The 20,557-nt window shown below is 42.0% G+C and overlaps 1 protein-coding gene across 1 annotated transcript in view; it reads left to right on the forward strand.

Annotated features, from left to right (window-relative positions):
• The window catches only part of LOC126176243 (ATP-dependent translocase ABCB1-like), a 315,891-nt gene that overhangs the window by 288,970 nt on the left and 6,364 nt on the right, over nt 1–20,557 (forward strand). The window contains exons 19-20 of the mRNA XM_049923388.1: nt 6,164–6,323; nt 17,870–18,064. Coding sequence (XP_049779345.1) covers nt 6,164–6,323; nt 17,870–18,064 — 355 coding nt within the window. The remainder of the gene's footprint in view (nt 1–6,163; nt 6,324–17,869; nt 18,065–20,557) is intronic.

A 20,557-nucleotide genomic window follows, 5' to 3' on the forward strand; every position in this document is an offset into this window, starting at 1 on the left:
ATATGTAAGTATAGGTCTGTGAGGAATGAAATGAGTAGGAAGTACAAGGAAGCTAAGACGAAATGGCTGCATGTAAAATGCGAAGAAATCGAAAAAGAGTTGATTGTCAGAAGCACTGACTCAGCGTATAGGAAAGTCAAAACAACCTTCGGTGAAACTGGGTTGTAGAATTAAGAGTGCAACGGGAATTCCACCGTTAAATGCAGAGAAGAGAGCGAATAGGTGTAAAGAGTAAATTGAAGGCCTCTGAGAGAGGGAAGATTTCTCTGTTGTGATAGAAGAAGAAACAGGAGTCGATTTAGAAGAGATATGGGAACCAGCATGAGAATCAGAATTTAAAAGACTTTCGGAGGACTTAAGATCAAATAACACAGAAGTGACTGATAACATTCCATCAGAATTTGTATAATCGTTGGGGGAAGTGGCAACAAAACGACTGTTCATGTTGGTATGTATAATGTTTGAGTCTACCGACATGCCATCTGATTTTCGGGAAAATATCATCCACGCAATTCCGAAAACTGCAAGAGCTGACAAGTGCGAGAATTATCGCACAATCAGCTTAAGAAAGAACGGCAGGGTGACGATCGAAAATATTGCTCAAATTCAGGATTTTGTTGCTCCATACTGGAATGTAATAGACAAATGGTGTTTGGTGCAATGTATAAGGCATACATTGAAGTTTTTATTGGTAATTTTTTATTGAAAAATATTAATATCTTTATAGTGTAATTGGAACTTTTCCGAGACAACTCTGAAAGGAGACAGATCGACGGTTGTCACTGTTACACCGTTTGTGGTTATCTCCACCATGAAATTAATACATCATCCTGATCCCTACAGATGTAATTTTAGTTCACCGTAGGGATTTGAAAAAAAAAGTTGGTTAAATTATAGATATTAGAAAGATAATGGTAACTTTTAGGACACCTCTTTTTTTGGCTGAAAAAATACTAAATATAAACATAAAAAGATCATCTACGATTAATTGAAGGGAATTCAGTTTGCTTTAAGGGAGACCAAAAATCATTAAAATCGGATGAAAATTATAGTGTAGGCGACGACAACCATGGCGAAAATCATGTTTTTGAGAGAAACGCGTTTAAGGTTCGACAAGTATTTATCATATAAACAAAGGCACAAAACATGGAACTTACAGGATATCATCGATGCTACTTTGACCTGATAAGCCATTATTTTTGTCCTGAAAGCCCTTTTCGTCGCTGAAAGCATCGCCGCTAATGTCTCTATCTTCACAGAATTGGCGGAATTCATCACCGATTGTGATTTGAAGGGGATTTGCCACGTGCATTAACGCAGTACGGCCTACATCGAATAGACATACTGCCAAATTTAAAGCAGTATTGACAATGTTATTTTTGGTGCGTATCTCCAAATGAGACTATTGAGACTTTCGTTCACATTTTGAGTAAAATCGGCCAAACTACTCTCCAGCAATTCAGGTTTGCTCAAATCGGTATAAATAGGAGTGATGGCATCAATTCCGACTAGTGATAATGGCGTTCCATATTTACAACTTTTCAATTCACCGTTTGCTTTAGCTTCAAACGGTCATAGCCTTGTTAATTTTTGGAGTTCACGCATAATGTTTTAAGGAACAATTCTTTAATGTATATACATTCGAATTCCGTAACAAAAGAATTTCGAGTTTTTTCAACCGTCACCCGGTCGTTCCCCTAAACAACTCATGGATCCAAGTTGCTGACAAGATTTACGAGGGCTATCCACAAAGTACATTACGTTTTCGCTTGTGTCCATTAGGAGCGGGGCTAGCGCTGCCATCTTGGTGTCATGGCATTCCGCCGCTCAGTCGGCATCCTGCCGTGCTAGTGAGAGGTTCGTGCTGTACTCCGTTGAGTTACTGTGACAGTTTGAAATGTCAGCGTTAATTGAAAATACCGCGAAGTGTGAAGTGCGTGCTGTAATAAGGTTTCTGACTACAAAAAACTGTACACCGATGGAAATCTATCGGTAGCTTTGTGAAGTGTATGGGGACAACATAATCACTGAAGGTGGAGTGCGTCAATGGGTCATAAAATTTAAAAATGGCCGAACTAACGTTCACGACGAAGAGCGAAGTGGAAGACCCAGCATAGTGACTGCCGAACTTGTCGAAAAAGTCGATGCCGCGGTCTGTGAAAACCGTAATTTCACAATAACGGAACTCTCTACGAGTTTTCCACAAATTTCACGAAGTTTGTTGCACGAAATCATTACCGAAAAGCTTGGTTATCACAATTTAAATGGCAACTATGTAGAAAAGTAGTATTTAAGTGTGGCTTTCATCTGTATATAATAAAAAAAATTTCCAATACTTTATTTATTTTTAATTCCAAAACGTAATGTACTTTGTGGATAGCCCTCGTATATACAGAAGAATAGAAAAGAAAACTGTGGATGTATTAGATGAAGATTAGTTTGGGTTTAGGAGAGGTAAAGGCACCAGAGAGGCAATTCTGACTGAAGAAAATTCAAGACATGTTCATAGGATTTGCCCACCTGGAGAAAGTGTTCGACGATGTAAAGCGGTGCAAGATGTTCGAAATTCCGAGAAAAGTATGGGCAAACTATAGGGAGAGACGTGTAATATACAATATGTACAAGAGACAAGGGGGAATAATAAGAGTGGACGAACAAGAATGCAGTGCTCGGATTAAAAAGGTTGTAAGGCAGGGGTGTAATCTTTGACCCCTATTATTCAATCTGTACATCGAAGAAACAATTATGGAAATAAAAGAAAAATTCAGGAGTGGAATTAAAATTAAAAGCGATTCGCTGATGACATTTCTATCCTGAGTGAAAGTGAAGAAGAATTACTTGATCTGCCGAAAGGAATAAACAGCCTAATGAGTACAGAACATGGGCTGAGAATAAATCGAAGAAATACGAAAGTAATGAGAAGTACCAGAAATGAGAACCGCGAGAATCTTAACATCGGGATTGATGGTCGCGAAGCAGATGAAGTGTAGGAATTCTGCTACCTATCTAGCAAAAAGCCCACGACGGACGCAGCAAGCAGGACAACAAAAGTAGACTAGCACTGGCAAAAAGGACATTCCTGGCCAAGATATGTCTACTACAATCAAATGTAGGTCTTAATTGGAGGAAGAATTTTTGAGAATTTACGTTTGGAGCATAGCATTGTACAATAGTGAAACATGGACTGTGGGGAAACCGGAAGAGAAGGAAATCGAAGCATTTGAAATGTGATGCTACCGGTGAATGTTGAACATTAGGTGGACTGATATGGTAAGGTATAAGGAGGTTCAGTGTCTAATCGGAGGGGAAGGGAATATATGGAAAGTGCTGACAAGGCGAAGAGACAGGATGACAGGACATCTGTTAAGATATCAGGGAATGACTTCCATGGTACGAAAGGCAGCTGTATGGTGCAAAAACTGTAGAGGATGACAGAGGTTGCGATATGTCCTGCAAATAATTGAGGACGTAGGTTGCAAGTGCTAGGCTGAGATGAAAGGGTTGGCCCAGGAGAGGAATTAGTGGCGGCCCGCATCAAACCAGAAAGAAGACCAATGACTCAAAAAAGAAAATGAATTGGAAAGGTAGGTAGTTCTTATCCCATAGCGATGATTTCTAGGCTATAAGTGATATGTATACCAATTTTGGCTGAAATCGGTCCAGTAGTTTAAGAGGAGATTTAGAACATACACACACACTTACATGTGTATGTAGAGTCATTTTTATAGTATTTATGAATCTTTATTTTTAGTGATACGTTTGTGTTTTGCATGTTGTATATTCTGTGTACTTGACGTACCAGTTAAATAATGTAAATTAATAACGATCTGAAATTTATCAAAGCCAAAATTGTATTCAAGAAATAAGGAGAAGATTCTTTGGTAATTATCAAAATTTTCCCATTTTAAGTGTATTTTTACTCTGAAATTTCCTTCAGTAATATCATTTAATTAGCGTTATCAAGAATTGATACCATGGAACTGAAAATCTCCATTCGAAAAAGCGACTTTGTAGTCTTTATGTGGTTGGTTATTAATGTTATGAAAACACGTTTGTCATTATTTTATGAGCCTCTTCTGTTTACTGGTGCAGGTGGATGTAGATTAATGAGGCGTATGGCGTGAGAAAATATACTTTATGTGAAAACGTAAGGTATACGTTGGGAGATAATTTACCAAGGATAATGGAATTAAATTAGGAAATGAGATACTAAAAGTAGTAAATGATTTTTTTTTTATTTTGACAGGGAAACAAGAAGAGAACACATAAAATGCAGATATCTAAACAAGGAAAGTATTCCTAAAAATGTGGAGATTATTAATGTCGAATAGTATTTTAAACATTAAGAAACATTTTCTGAAGCTATTCACCGGAATTGTAGCTTCGTTCAGAAATATACCGTCGACAGTAAATAGTTCAGACAAGACTAGAAAGTTAGCTTTTGAAGTGGGATGCTATAGGAGAACGATGAAGATTATATCTGGTAAGCCACGAGAAGGTGGTGCATCGAATTGACGAGATAATAAATTCATGTCCGAAATTGACTAAAAGCTGGAATCGATTGTTAGGACACATTACGGGGGAACCAAGGAATGGTAGTGGAAGGAAGGCTGATGGATATAAACTGCAGAGGCAGTTCGAGGCTGGAGTAGCGGAAGCAGGTTCAGGTGGATGTAGGTTCCACCATTTTTGCAACGGCGAAGAAGCTTGCGCAGGATAGACAGCGTAGAGATCTGTTAAAGATCAGTCTTTTGACTGAAGACCACAGCGGCACGCTGCAATTCTTGTTGAGTACCTACAGTTCTGAAGTTCGTATAAACATTACCTTTCATTACAATATGCTTTTGTATTTGGTGACTATATTCTTCCCTCATCCATTCTCTTCATGTGTCCATACCACTGCAGTCTTGATTTTTCTATCCTGTCCTGTACTGGCTCCTCCTTTAGTCTTTCCCTCACATACACATTTCGCAATCTGTCTCGTCTTGTTACACCCAACCTGCTCCTCTGGAACTTCATTTCACTAGCCTGTATTCTACTTATGTCGCTTTCGTGCATTACCCATGTCTCACTTCCGTATGCCAATATGGGGACAAAGTAGGTTCGGTATATAATTCCCTTGGATTTCTGTGGCACCTCCTTGCTCCAAATAAGCCCCCTAATGCATTTGTAGAACTGCCCTGCTTTTCTGCACCTTTCATTTATTTCCATTGCGTTCCCCCCCTTACTTTCAATCACGCTTCCCAGGTACTTGAAGTTCTCTACCACTTGTAGTTTTTCCCCTCCACAAGTTATATCCACATTTGGCCTATTCTTCTTCCTTGTTGTAAGAAGAATAGGCCAAATGGGAATGGTGGAAAGACAGAACACGATGGAGAGGCTTGTGTTCCCGACAGACCCAGCCAGTGGCTGGAAACTGTCCAAGATGATGATTTGGTGACTATAGATGCTAGAGCAAAACAGAGAATCACCCATAACCTCAACCGTAGCGACGATCAGCTAACGTACGCCTGAATGGATTACAGAAGAACGTTCGTTTGGAAAGGCTGCTCTATTCTTAAGTTCCGTCTCGAATGACTTCGTCGTTAAACAGTCTTCATTCCTTCTTTTTTTCATGATATGCGAAACCGGGTGAAAGCTGAAAATAAAATTTTCGTAAGAAGTTTGCAGTTTAAATTTGAGTAAGTTGTATTTGAAACTTATACATAATGAGCAGTTCTTAATGATGAGTACGTAATGCGGTGGGTAAGTAGCATCCACGCAACGTAAAAGGGATAAAAGTTTGCCTAGCAGAAATAAAAAACACAACTCTCTCTCTCTCCCTCTAGAATGAAACAGAAATCACTGCAACTGTCGTGTACAGTGACAAAATGTATTATAAGTTAATAACTTCGACAATATCAAATTCTCCACAGCGAAACTTACGAAAATGATCAAATGTGTGTGAAATCTTATGGGACTTAACTGCTAAGGTCATTAGTCCCTAAGCTTACACACTACTTAACCTAAATTATCCTCAGGACAAAGACACACACACCCATGCCCGAGGGAGGACTATGACTGTAGTGAGAAACCTTGGATAACATTTTAGATGACTGTCTTTCGTTTAAATTCACTTTTGCTGAGTAAATGTTAATTATCTCCTTTTTCTTCTTTGTTTCAGAGTGACCGAAGCTTTGATGTTCGGGACTTGGATGGTCGCTAATGCCCTGTCATTCGCTCCAAACTTCAGAAAGGGCCTGAACGCAGCCTCGAAAATAGTTCACCTGCTTAACCGCCAGCCCAAAGTAACTGATACAGATAGTGCGTCCGATAAAGAATGGGTATGTAAATAAAACACGGAATACATATTGGAGTTTAGCAGTTTTCTGAGACATATGCTGAATGTTGGCATGTGGTTGCCTAAGGTCAGACCTGTTGTCTGGAAACTATCGGCTGAAATTCAAGGATCATAGTGCCTTGGAGGATGAGCTCTGGTATTTATGAAGAGGAATTCACCTATTAAATGTAGTTATTCTGAACCCCATTATGTTTTTTTTTTGTATGTCAAGAATATCTTTTATGTATGATAGTAGTTATAGGCGTTCCCAACTAAGCGATAGTTTGTGAGTGCCACTTAATTTGCTTGCTTTCATGCAGCCAGTGACTGACCACAACAGAAAACTAAAGATTAAGTATCCTCATAGAGTGATAAATGTAGAGATCTCACATGGGTTTTTCTTTTTTTCTTGGGGCCTCAAAGCGGATTCGGCCATGTTACTATTGATTTGGCTGTGTTAGTTGCAGACGGTGGCCAGATGCCCTTCCTGCCGCCACCTCCAATCCCCCTCGATGGAATGAGTGTACCCCAGCTGACTGTGTCTAGCGTAAGCCATGGAATAGTGCGAACGTTTCTTCGGTTGTCTGCGAGTCGTGTAACTAAGGCAGAACGTGGGGACCAGCCTGGAATTCACCTAGCGGGATGCGGAAAACCACCTAAAAACCACATCCAGCCAGGCCGGCAACCAGCCCTCGTCGTTAATCCGCCAGGCGGATTCGATCCAGGGCTGGCGCGTCTACCTGAGCCCAGGAAGCAGCGCATTAGCGCTTTCGGCTACCCTGGCTGGTCAGAACTCACATGGGTATCAATGGTACTTTTATTTCCTTCGCCCCACTCATTCGACGTACAATTGTAGACGGTACGACAGTAATACAGAAGGACACGAACTGATTTAGAAACAAACTATATGTCTAACAGCCTGCAAACACTATCGTATTTCATCCCAAGCACTTCATCGGTGTAATTAATTAAGTCTTACCTTCGAAGAACGTCTTCTACTCTGCTACAGAAAAGGCAGAATTACGTTCCGACATTTTCTATCCTGTTACGCGTAAGTAGAGCACAGTTTATGATCATTTACAGTGGTGGTAACACAGATACCGGTAGAACGAGAGGCGGGTTATGAGGTCAATGACACTGGAGTTCACAAAGTGAACGAATAATCAAAACACGTCCTGGGAGTAGCAAAGTCGTCTTAAGCCTATACAACAGTACTGTGAATAACCCGGATCATAAACGTATATCAGGCAAGGTCAAACTCTACTGTTCATAACTGATTCCTTCAGATACTGGGAAGAGAGTGAAAAGCAATCGCTGGCCTGCGATAGTCAGCGGTGTTCACTCATCAGAGGTGCTTGTCACTGCTGCTGCTCCTTGCACGTGCGCAAGTTGCAGCTGGCCTCTGGAGGTCGAATGTCTCTGACGTCTTCCCCCATCGATACTCGGCCTACTAGATAATATTAATGAACCATAAGATACAGTTTGGAACTGGTTTGAGAATAATCGGTCCGATACATGAAAATGTTGTATGATCCAGTCATTTGTGATCACCCAGGGAATTGAGGAGCCCTGTCCACAAAACATATCTGATTTAATTGCCCCAGCAACAGAAAAGGTAGACTGTGTGGGAAGGATACTTACACGTTTACAGAAACTTGTGCGTTCATTGTTAAGTCGAGCGCAAACAAGGAAGAACAGTCGCAGCCCTTCGTGCCACCCGCACCAAATATCCTGTCGATTCGACACATTAAAGTAAATACTTTGCGTCGGCCAGAGCGCAGGACCCAGCATCCTTTCCTAAATGTCAACGATGTACCCTCATCACTCCACAACACCTTCTTCAATTGCTACTCGCCATTCGCGTCGCTTGTACCACTCGTTGACATCGCGCTTATGGTCCTATTGTCAATGAGTACTGGGTACCACCACGAACATAATTGGGTGGGACCGCCTTTTGACGATTCGTTTCGTCCCCGACTGCTGTATCAGAACTACAAAAGAGTCCTCTAAAGTAACATGGTCGATTTGTGCAGTATAGAGACAGACAATGGTTCAAACGGTTCAAATGTCTCTAAGTAATATGGCACTTAACATCTGAGGTCATCAGTCCCCTAGACTTGGAACTACTTAAACCTAACTAACCTAAGGACGTCACACACATCCATGCCCGAGGTAAGATTCGAACCTGCAGCGCGGTTCCGGACTGAAGTGCCTAGAACCGCTCGGCCACAGCGGCTGGCGATAGACAGTGACTATGGATTATGTTATACCCTGAGGTGACAAAAGTCACTGGACAGCAATATGCGCATATACGGATGGCGATAGTATCGCGTACACAACATTTAAAAGGGGAGTGAACTGGCGAAGCTGTCATTTATGCTCAAGTGATTTATGTGGAATGGATTCCGACGTGATTACGGCCGCACGAGGAGAATAAACAGACTTTGAAAGAGGAATGGTAGTTGGATTTAGACGCATGGGATATTCTGTTTCAGTACTCAGAGACACACAGTGTCAAGAGCGTGGCCAGAATACCAAATTTCAGGCATTATCCCTGACCACAGACAACGCAGTAGACGATGGCCTCCACTTAACGACCGAAAGCAGCCGCGTTTGCGTATAGTTGTCAGTGCTAACAGACAAGCAACACTGTGTGATATAACCGCAGGAATCAATGTGGGACCTACGACGAATCTGTCCATTAGCATAGTCCGGCGGCATTTGGCGTTAATAGGCTATGGCAGCAGACGACCGACGCGAATACCTTTGCTAACAGCACGACATCGCCAAGAAGAAAAAAATTTGTAGGAACAATGTAGGAGACGCGAACGCGGGTTGTAACTTTGTCTGCAGCAACTGATGGAATCCAGATTTTCTGATGCCTATTTAAACAAGTTAGAAACTTTAAATCCGGAGAAGCGGGAACAACTAGAAGAGGCAATAGTCAGAGCAACTAAGGAGGCTGCCCCTCTCACAACATCATGAAAGCACGCTTAGTGGGATAATAAAAGCGGCGCAGCACTACAGGTAAGACAGGTTGCTTGGCAGAAAAGGAATTTCCAGAAAAGCCGGCCGTGGTGGCCAAGCGGTTAAAGGCGCTACAGTCTGGAACCGCGCGGCCGCTACGGTCGCAGGTTCGAATCCTGCCTCGCGCATGGATGTGTGTGATGTCCTTAGGTTAGTTAGGTTTAAGTAGTTCTAAGTTCTAGGGGAGTGATGACCTTAGAAGTTAAGTCCCATAGTGCTCAGAGCCAATTTCCAGAAAAATGAAATGAACGCCGTCAACTTCCTAAACACGAAAATATCTGTATAAAAAGCCATCTGCAGGGTAAAACGTCCGCTTAAAAAGAATCAGTTCATACAGACTGAGCAACAATTCCAGAAAAATAACACACATTACTTCCATGAAATCTTTAAGCAGAATCAGAACAAATACAACCCTCAGAACTTACGGTTCAAAGGCTCCACAAAGTGAAACTAGCCCACAGTTACTAAGGTAACTGCAGATTCTAGCGAATTTGAATTGCGAGTCTCCAGAGACTCTACTGATTTACGAAAACAATCCAAACATCCACCCAGGTTCGTCTCTAACCGCGAAGGAAGAAATCAGGACGCTCATCAAAGGACAACCAGGCACCGGATGAAGATCTGATAATTGTTGAACTGTGGGTATAAGCAGGGGATAAGGCAGTCGATAAGTTAAATTCAGTTAGTCAAAATATTTGGTAAACCGAAAAACTCCCAAGTGCGTGGACCTCTGTCATAGTTCATCCACTACGTAAGTCAGGGGACAGAACAGATGGTAACAACTACCATGTCATCTCTCCCGTGCTAACAGCTTACAGATTCCTCTCAAAAACTCTACTAAACAGGACGGAACATCAAATCTATCCATAAATAGGGAGAATATCAAGAGTGTTTCGGGAACGGACTATCATATGATGAGCAGGTTATGAATCTGAAATTCATCCTTTCATACTTGAAACTCCGGAACAGGGAATTCTTGCTGATCTTCGTCGATTTCCGGAAGGCGTACGACTCAGTTTATCAAACCACACTGTTTCAAATTCTTTAAGAGTTTAGATTAGGTATCAAGACAAAAGTGATCGTCGAGAAAACCCTTACCACGCCCCAAATCCAAAGCGAAGTTCAGTGAAGAGAAGTATGATGCCTTTCAAATGGGGACAGCAGTGAGACAAGGGACAAGGAGATGTACTACATAGCCTCAGCTCTTCAGTTGTACTTTAGAAATCGTTATCTGAAAATGGCAGTAAGGAATGAGCAATGCAGGGATAGAAAATGGGATAAGGCCAGGCAGGTGATCTAATGATCTTTTCAGACTCCATAGATACGGCAGCGAAATAACTTAGCCAATTATAGATACAGACAGCGAAGGCAGGGCTTCAAATCTCATTTAGATGACGCACTTTATGACAAATATAAAGGCAGCGCCTCGAAAACTGGACGTCGGACGGAGAAAAATTAAGCAGATAGAAAAGTTTAAATACCTTGGTGAATGGATATAGCCTACCTATCAGAGAAAACAGCCTTCGAATCGCACAATATCAAAGTGAAAATGGTCTAACAACTATGGAAAGGTATCTGCAATAAGAGATATATATCCTTAAACACCAAAATTAGACACTTCTGTACTATAATTCGACCGAAAGTCTAATATGACTTGGAGACTCTTGCAATGAAGAAGAAAGGGCTAATGGAAATACTTAAGGCCACATAAGGAACTCAATGGGTGTCCCGACAGAGCGATTAATGCACGCCCACCCACACGGATCGGTATCTGCACGCCACCAACTACCATCACCCAGCTCAGAAACTGTCTGTCCTGAGGACCTTGGTGAATCAAGCTGAAACCGTCTCAGCGCCTGAAACCCACCGTGAGAACTCAATCACTTACGTCAAGTTTTCAAGGAAAAAAGTTAAAAAGTTAAAACAACAGACAAATTTCACAATAATTTCACCTACGCCACAAAAACAGAAGGCATCCGATGAAGACTCGGAAAATATTGCCTTTCTACGGTTTTGTGGCTTAACAACAGGGAAGATTAACCGGCTCCTGAACAGACATAAAATCGGCAGTGTCCAGGTCCCCGCTGAATATCAGGCAACTAACGTTACCTGTGAAAGACAATGTAGGCCTCAGAACACCTTGAACACACAAAATACTCTGGATGTGGGTACTTTAATGTCACTCAGGCTCTGCTCACAGCTGAACATCGCCGCTTAGAACATGGAAGGTGTTCCCTCCTATATTACCCCGAAAAGTCAGCTGTAGTAGACCAAGCACAGGAAAAAGGACACCGAACTGCATTCGACGAGACTTCTATCATTAAACGAACCAATAGCTTCTGGGATAATGTAAGCAACGAAGGAATAAAGATTACTTCGGAGAATCGGACAACCCCCTCAATAAAGACGTTGGATTGGAGCTGAATACAGCCTGGGGTCCTGTGATTGGGGTGTTGAAGCGGTCGCGGCGGTCATGACACCGAAACATTACCTTATGTGGCGTGGGACGGAGCACCATTGACGTAACTGGCGATGGCGCGGTCACAGAAGCACACAGTAGCATCTACAAGATAGTCAAACACTTGAAAATGGCAAACTCTACCGACAGCTCGTGAGCAGTTAATCACTTGACCTGCCTCGAAACCCGAGAATAATTTATTAATTGTAAAAGCACTTTTTAGATAAGAAAGGCACATCCTAAAATTCTCAGCAGAGTTCTCTGATCGAGTATAAGCATTAGTCACCAATGGAGCTGACGTACCTGATCCCGCAGACACAGAAGAGTTTACAAATAGGAGTAGTGTCCCCTTTTGGAGACATATCGTGATGGGAGTTGGCTGAGTTTAGGCTATGTCGTTAGAGGCACTCCTGCCAAAGTAGCGCACTGAGTTGAATCTAGTTTATCTGATACTGCGTAGTAAAACCACACGTGTACAGTCGCACAGGAAGTAACTTCCACTGGTGCAAAAATAGTTTATTTTGAATGGTGACACACAGACTTAGGCGTGGGTAGCTCAGAAGAACAAAGCTTGTGTCTGCTGCGTCTTGTCTCTCAACTGCACTAGTAAGTATCGCTATTCTCACTAACTTTATGTGCATGTTCTCAGCACTGTGACCGATAATCGCGGATGAATATCAACAACCGTAATCCAGTAAATTTCGAGCATGCAGTCGCGCAAATAAAATTTCCTCCACTGATATTTCAGCGGCGTATCGTCCAGCCATCCTCAGAGGGAGTCACAAGACTGACGACAAGATACCAAGCGCGGCCTTATATGCTCCACCTCGGCAGTACTGCGCATGCGGGTCACAGATGCTGGTCGGCGGCAGAGACATACGCTTACACATGCGCCGCCTGAGGCGACGGCGTGCAGAAATTCGATTTACAGCTTCGTAAAGCGGGTGTGTATCAGATTCCTTGCGGAAATTGTGAGAAGTCGTATATAGGTCAAACAACAAGCACCGTTCATGAGAGGTGGGTGAATCATCGTAGATACACAAGCTTATTACAGCCAGACAAGTCAGCTGTGGCCGAACATTGTATTGATACAGGTCATTCCATGAATTACAGTGACGTGAAGATTTTAACATTCACCTCTTCTTTTTGGGAATCTGTCTTCAAGGAAGGTATCGAAATTAGGTTAGCTAACAATTTAATAAATAGAGATAATGGTTTTAATTTGGACAAAGCATGGAATCCAGCTCTTGGAGTAATTGAACTGCAGAGAAGTCGTCATCGTGTCACCGCCGGCGATCATACATCGATAAGCGAATCGAATGTCTGTACGCCTTCGCCACAGGCGGTGCATGTGTAAGCGTATGTCTCTGCCGCCGACCAGCATCTGTGACCCGCATGCGCAATACCGCCGAGGTGGAGCATATAAGGTCGCGATTGGCATCTTGTCAGTCTTGTGACTCACTCTGAGGATGGGCGGACGATACGCAGCCGAAATACCAGTGGAGGAAATGTTATTTGCGCGGCTGCATGCCCGAAATTTAATGGATTATTCATTACGCCGCGAGAAGTTGAAAATGCACTTCAAGTATCTCTTCGGGGAGGAGATGGTTTCGTGGGTCCATAGTTTGGGCAAATTACGACACCAGAGAGCAAGACTATTGAGCTCCTTGAGTTTCTTACTGAAGTGCCGCGACCATGGAGTTGTCCCAAAATTTGCAAGGTTGGTTCACTTTGTTAAGAACGCTGCAGAAAATAGAATTTTACATAGGGCTGGTTCTGCTATTCTCAGAGGAAGAATTCGTTTTACTCGTCGGAAGCTGGACATTGTTTCTGAACGCCTGTATCATCTGCATTTGAAGCGACGCCATGACATAAATTTGACGGGTAAGGATCTGGACAAAGCTACGTTGTCTCTCTTAAGTAAAAGGCTAAATTTTGCCCCTACTCCAAAGACTTTGCAGATATCATCTTTCATCAGTGCCACTGAAGAAGCTGTCCGGCCACTATCAAGGGATTCTGCGGAAGAAATTAGACGAGAAACCTGTCAAGCAATCACGAAGCATCGCCCACAAAGAAGCAATGTTTCCAAGGAAGAAAGATGTGCGTGAGGATACTGATACAGTCGTCCTGCGTGCTGTTAAAGGTAATGCTATCGTCCTTTTGTCTCAGGAAGTCAACAAGGAAAAGATATGTGGTCTACTTAGTTCTGGTGCATACCGGAAGATTAACAAATATCCTACTAACAAGGTGACATTAAGGACTGCTGCCTTGCTGAACGCTTCATCACTACCGAAGGAAGTCATAAGAAGTTTAAAAGTACGAGGTGCAGTACCACCGAGATTTTATGGTCTTCCTAAAGTTCACATGATGGGTAAGGATGAGCGTCTAGAGGACTTGTCTATGAGACATATAACGAGCACTATTGGTTCACCAACATATTTTTCTGCCAAATATTTGGCTTCCTTATTAAAACTGTTAGTAGGAAAATGTAGTCACCACAAACGTAATTCTATGGATTATATTCAAAGACTTAGCAATGAAAGGCTAAATAGTACAGACGTGCTTGTTAGTTTTGAGGTGGTATCGTTATACACCAAGGTACCTTTAAAGGACTCTTTATCTCTTATCGTCCAACATTTTGATAAGAACATTACGGCCTTATTTGAACATGTGCTTTCATCATATTATTTTCTGTTTAATGGTGAATTTTATGAGCAAATTGATGGTGTTGCCATGGGAAGCCCCCTCTCCCCTCTGGTAGCTAATTTATTCATGGAAGACTTCGAAGACAAGGCACTGGACTCAGCAAGTTTTAAACCTACGGTCTTCTGGAGGTACGTCGACGACACATTCGTGGTATGGCGCCATGGAATAGATGAATTACATCGATTTCTTGAGCATTTGAATTCCATACATGCTAGCATTAAATTTACTTTGGAAATAGAAAAAGACGGCTGCCTCCCCTTTTTGGATGTAAAAGTGATGGCACATTAGGACGTGCCGTATATCGGAAACAAACGCACACAAATCTATATCTTCATGCCAGTAGCTGCCATCACCCTTCACAGACCATAGGTGCCCTTAAGACCTTAGTGCATCGGGCGCACTGTATATCCGATAAAGACAATTTGCAAGAAGAGCTCACATACCTCAAGAGCATTTTTAAATCGAATGGATTTTCTCCGTAACAAATTCATAGAGCATTCGATGCAAAACCTAAAAAGTAGGTATGTGATGGGGAAGAAGATAGTAATTCCTTCAGATGTAGTGCATTTTTGCCCTATGTGGGTGCTCTTTCCTTGAAGATAGACCCTATTCTTGAGAAACACTGTGTTAAGGTGATCTTCCGGCACTCCACGAAGATTGCAGCTCTACTCGGCTCTGTGAAGGACGATTTACAGCTTCGTAAAGCGAGTGTGTATCAGATTCATTACGCGGTGAGAAGATGAAAATGCACATCAACAATCGTACTTCCGGCGTAATATTCGCAACTGGAAGAGGAAAGGGTAAAGTTCCAAGGTACTCAAAATACCCTCTTTCGAAGTATGAACACCTAAGCACGAGTAGATATCTGAAACGTTCCACCGAGTCTCAGAAATGACAATACTAAGAACGGAAACAGTGCAGCTGTATGATTTGATGGCACTAGATAAGCCTTTCAGCAAACTATAACACCACGAGGACTACATGGTGAATTGCAACATATTGGGCTCCTGGATTACTAGCTGTAAAATAAATACGAAACTCTGACTTTTTAACTAATCCCCCACATGCGAATGCGGCGGCTAGCTGGTCAGTAGCGACCTCTACCAGTGCAGACCGTGCATGTCAGCGTGTACAGCCTCTAGATAACTACATTAATTGCCATTACAAGTAGACCAGCAATCGTTTAGATGTTTGTCTATTTACTGAAAATCGTAGTTTCTCTCTTTTGGTATTATTCCAATAGGTGTCGTGGTGTTTCTTGGTTTCTCAAGCGGGAAAAAAGGAAGCTAGTTAAAAAATGTATATGGTAGTTTTCGCCTTTATCTGGCATTTATTCCCTTTTAATTTTTTAAGAAAATCTAGCGTGCTTTATTTCAGTGTGCTATTTTTACCAAGAAAGGAAATACACTGGTTAGCCAAAACGTTATGACCGCTGCCCACCACGAGGCTGGATGCTGCATGGTGGCTCTGAGGGCACGTGACGTCCTGTTTGCATCCTGTTGTCGTGAACATCTGTGGAAAGTGGTTAAAGACTACTGGGATCAGGAGTAGGTGACAATAAGTTGGACGCCCGTACCTCCTCACAGAACATAGGGATCAGAGGCTTGCCCCCTTCCTAAAGCAGGATAGGCGGCGATCTCTGGCGGATCTGACGTCAGAGTACAGTGCTGGCGCAGGCACAAGTGTTTTCGGAGCACACTGCTTATCACACAGATTTAACATGATTTTCTGCAGTGGAGGACCCCTTCGTATTCCTATGTTCACCTAACAACATCGTCAATTATAATTACAGTGGGCATGAGACCATCGAGAATCTTCCGCGGATCAATGGAATAGTGTCACTTGCTCGGATGATTTCCGTTTATTGTTAAACTAGATCGAAGGTCGTGTCCAGGTGAATGGCTGCTCGAAACATGTAGCGCGACACAGACATGGGCGGCGGGAGCAGTACTATATTATGGCGGACATTTACCTGGGATTCCATGGGACCTCCGGTAGTAATCGAAGACACCGTGACAGCTGCGGACTATGTGACATTACTGAGGACCACATGTAACCCTTTAGCTATGCTTGATGTGACGAAGAGGCCGATAGAAGTCAGAAGATCGTAGTGGAACACTGTAATCGTCCGATGGTCGTAACGTATTTAAAGAAAAATATCGTTGATTGATGTTCATTGTACTTTACCAGTGATTGAAGTCAATAGGACGTTATCAGATTATTAATGCCTAGAAATATCAACCTGTCGTTATTTGAGCATCGACAGAAGAGTTGTTGTGCGTTCTCAAGCAATCCTATCTGTTACACAGTGCCCCTCTTTCTTTCGCTAGCCACCCCTTCCAGCGCGTCAACTTCCATCAAATATGTCGTCATTTTCTCTCAGGAGTTTGGATTCATGCTTCTGTTCCGACAAGTTGCCAGGTATCCAGATTTATACGGGACTGTCGCGAGTTTCCTGTTTAAAATCCTTGCCGGGGTACGTAGAAATGTAGATTGCAGCGAAACGGATAATATTTCACAGAATGTTGTTCACTGCATCAATATTTAAATTAGGAGACAGTCTTGTAAACAAGTGTTATATACGTAACTGAAAATAAAAATCAACTTTCAATCCAAACAGATATAATTTGGAAAATCTGTTGTTTGAAGTTCAACTACAATGAGAAGTGGACAAGGTTTCTTCTGTGCCAAGCAAATTGTGAGACCGCGATTTGAGTTATCTGGTTGTCTAGGGGAATTTCTCAATAGCCACACTACAAGGTGAGTTATCGATGATATGCTTAATCATGTGCATAGAATTTGGACCTTGTATAGACCAGGAAAGTATGGCTCTGAAACTCTTACTAAGGAGTTTGGAAAGTTAGTACCAATGTTGATAAGGTAATACACAGCACTTTTTTTCAATTCCAACTTTGTTTTAGACTATGGTATCTCTGTAGCAGTAGCCCTTCAAGGATTGAGAATAAAAATCCATTAACTGTAGGATATATGTTTGAATTTTAGACCGGTGTGTTAATGTGTTAATTCTCGCTTTAGAGATCTCAGTTTCGTAAAAATCCTGATTTTATTCAGTTTAGAAATTTCAGGTTCGTAGTTAGGGCTTCGTTGCTGGACGGAGGAACTGTAGCATTAATTACGGTACGAGACTGATGGACGACTTTCCCATTTTCATCTGCCATTCTTGTCACTTCCATGATGTGGTGATGTGACCTGCTCTTAAGAATATTTACCATGCAAGTCTCAGGCCAATTCTAATCCTCTTCAGGAGTTTTCCTTTATAAAAAAAAAAAAAAAAAAAAAAAAAAAAAAAAAAAAACTCGTCAGAGTCTGAATAATGACTTGTCCTTCGCATTCCACAGAAGGCGGCCGGGAATGTGAGCTACTCGGACGTGGAGTTCTGGTACCCGACGCGGCCTGGCGTGATGGTGCTCAAGGGCCTCAACCTAGAGGTGAGAATCGGCCAGACGGTGGCACTGGTGGGTCCCTCTGGCTGCGGCAAGTCCACCTGCATTCAGCTGCTCGAGAGGTTCTACGACGCAGCCTCCGGCTCTGTGGTGAGTGCGACCAGCTACCACTGCTCTTACAAACTGGACTGAGACTCTCTCTTCGCTACCACAGCAACTAATTGTTGACAGTATGACATCTGTCTCTGCCTTTCTGTTTAGCACACGTGGGGAGGGAACGTAGTGGCGGAACGTCCCTAAACACGAGACTTTACTCCCATGTGCTGGCTAAATTCGTGAATTGTACACTGGATGGTTCTACGAGAGCATGCTGGATAGTAGTGCCACCTAATTCTTATGTGAAATCTCTTAAAGTTGTTTTAAGTTGAGCGAACATTATTAACTTTTATTTCTCAATATAGTCATCCTGCCCTGACGTACACATTGCTCCCAGTGAGTGACCAGGTTGTTGATACTGTCAGTGTGAGATGTTTGACTTCGTTGATGGAAACACAGTCTCACCTCTGCTTGCACTGCTTCACCAGTGAAGTCGTCAAAGATCTTCAAGTTTTGGAAACGGGTGAAAGTCGGACGGGTCCGAGTCGGGACTGTGTGGAGGATAATCGATGACAGTGAATCCAAGGCATCGGATTATTGCTGATACAGCACTCGTGTATGGTCCGGCATTATCATGCTGAAGGGGAAAGTGCACCATGTGTGGACGAAATCTTAGAGTTCGAAACCGATTACAGTACGTAGTTTCTCACGCAGCGACATAGTTGTTACGTTACATACCGCCATGTTACAAGCTACGATTCGGATCACTCTAGCGGCGGAGGAGTGCATATTTGTACACATGAAGAATGAAGATGTATAAAGTTGATAACGTTTGTTCGATTTAGAAAGCCTTAACAGTTTTCACATAAATATTCAGAGGCATTTCGTTTCAGCACGTCCTCATCAAAGGAGTATCAAAATGATTCATACGATTCTTCTATAAGAATGAAAATAAAAATTTTTGATCAATTTTAACGTATGCAGCGAATCTAAAAATTTACCTTGCGCCAATTGTAAGTAGACGGTTCATGTGGTTGCCGGTCTGTGTCACCCTCGTGTAAATATACATATCTCGCTTTCTCGCTAGTTCGGTAATTATCCAAAGGTCGTCGGCTGACAGAGTGATATCGCAATTTTTTTAAGTTTTGCATTGTCTGTTTCAATAGGTACAGTTCATTTACAATTGTGTGGCATTTATAAACACTGGACGCTGCATAACAACTCGGAGAAAGGCAACGTTAAGCGATCACCACCAGAAACTTCTCTGGAGCATTAAATTGGATTCACCACCGCCTCTACGTCTTATTTCCTGACTACGGAAAAAACTTAGCTCACTTTATGGAATACGGTGCTTGTAAATGTATTTGGAATTTTATAGGTGTGAAGAAAGATTTCTAAAATTTGTGAATCTGTGTAGGTAAGAGTATCATGTAGAAAAATTAGCCTGCTTCTAACATGTTCATCTTCAAAGATTAATAGAGAAGGAAATGAAACAGAATCTCCTCAAAATATATGCACCATATTCGCAGACAATCCCAGTGCCTAACTGTTTCGTTTAAAAGAAGGTGATTTTCAAGTGCCCAGTATGTGAAATTCTTCTGGACATTTAGATCCGTGATTATGCATGTGAATTTACCCGAGAACTAGGAGACGAAATGTCCTGTGGCATTAAACTATAGTTAGTGGTTTCATTCTGCTGTAGAGATTGAATCATTATTAAACGTGTTCGGCACGCATTAAATTAAAATCAAAAACATAATTGATTGGTCAGTTTTATATCTTTGTTCGCTTCTCGCCAGTTAACTGATTGACGACAAGGGCAATTCCTACCCAAACGTGTTACCATAGCAAAGAAAGACTAATCTTTTATCATAGATCAAAACTGAAAGAAACGGGTGAACTCTAATGGTAAAGAAACATCGTGTACATAACTTCCCTCTCATTCTAGGAATACATCGTTATCGAGCATATGGAACTAAAAAGACGCCTTGTACTAAAATTGGTACCCTAATTGTTTTGCTAACGTAGAGTCCAAATATCTCAGACGCTGAAACTGAAGAAAGACTTGAGATGAGAGTTTACAAAATGCCGATGAGCACGGTAAGTTCGATCGCCTACTTTACGGCAGCTGTTATGCAAAAGATTGGCTCAGTAGTAAATCCACGTAAGCCCCATTTCCCAATTTAGAGTATTCAGAGCTGTTATCTACATAACATTGATAGCGAATCCATTTTATAAAAGTGGCATGATGATTTTTTCAACTTGAGTATGCAGTACTACAGTTAAAAGTGCAACTATTAGTGTAATATGACTTCAGTAGAATGTTATTCGCCCCTGGGGAGGGCCAGTGCAAACTGAGCGTGTCTATTGAAAGCATTTCCTTACATGTGACGTACATCGGATTTTTAGGGGTGATAATTAAGAATATACGATGTTCCAACACTATACACTTACCAGAATAACCAGCTGTATCTAACTGTAAATACTCAGAAAATTTGGTATATATATTTGAGCGTTTTCCCCCCCATGAACCATGGACCTTGCCGT

Source organism: Schistocerca cancellata, chromosome 3 (genome assembly GCF_023864275.1).
Source record: "Schistocerca cancellata isolate TAMUIC-IGC-003103 chromosome 3, iqSchCanc2.1, whole genome shotgun sequence".
NCBI lineage: Eukaryota > Metazoa > Arthropoda > Insecta > Orthoptera > Acrididae > Schistocerca > Schistocerca cancellata.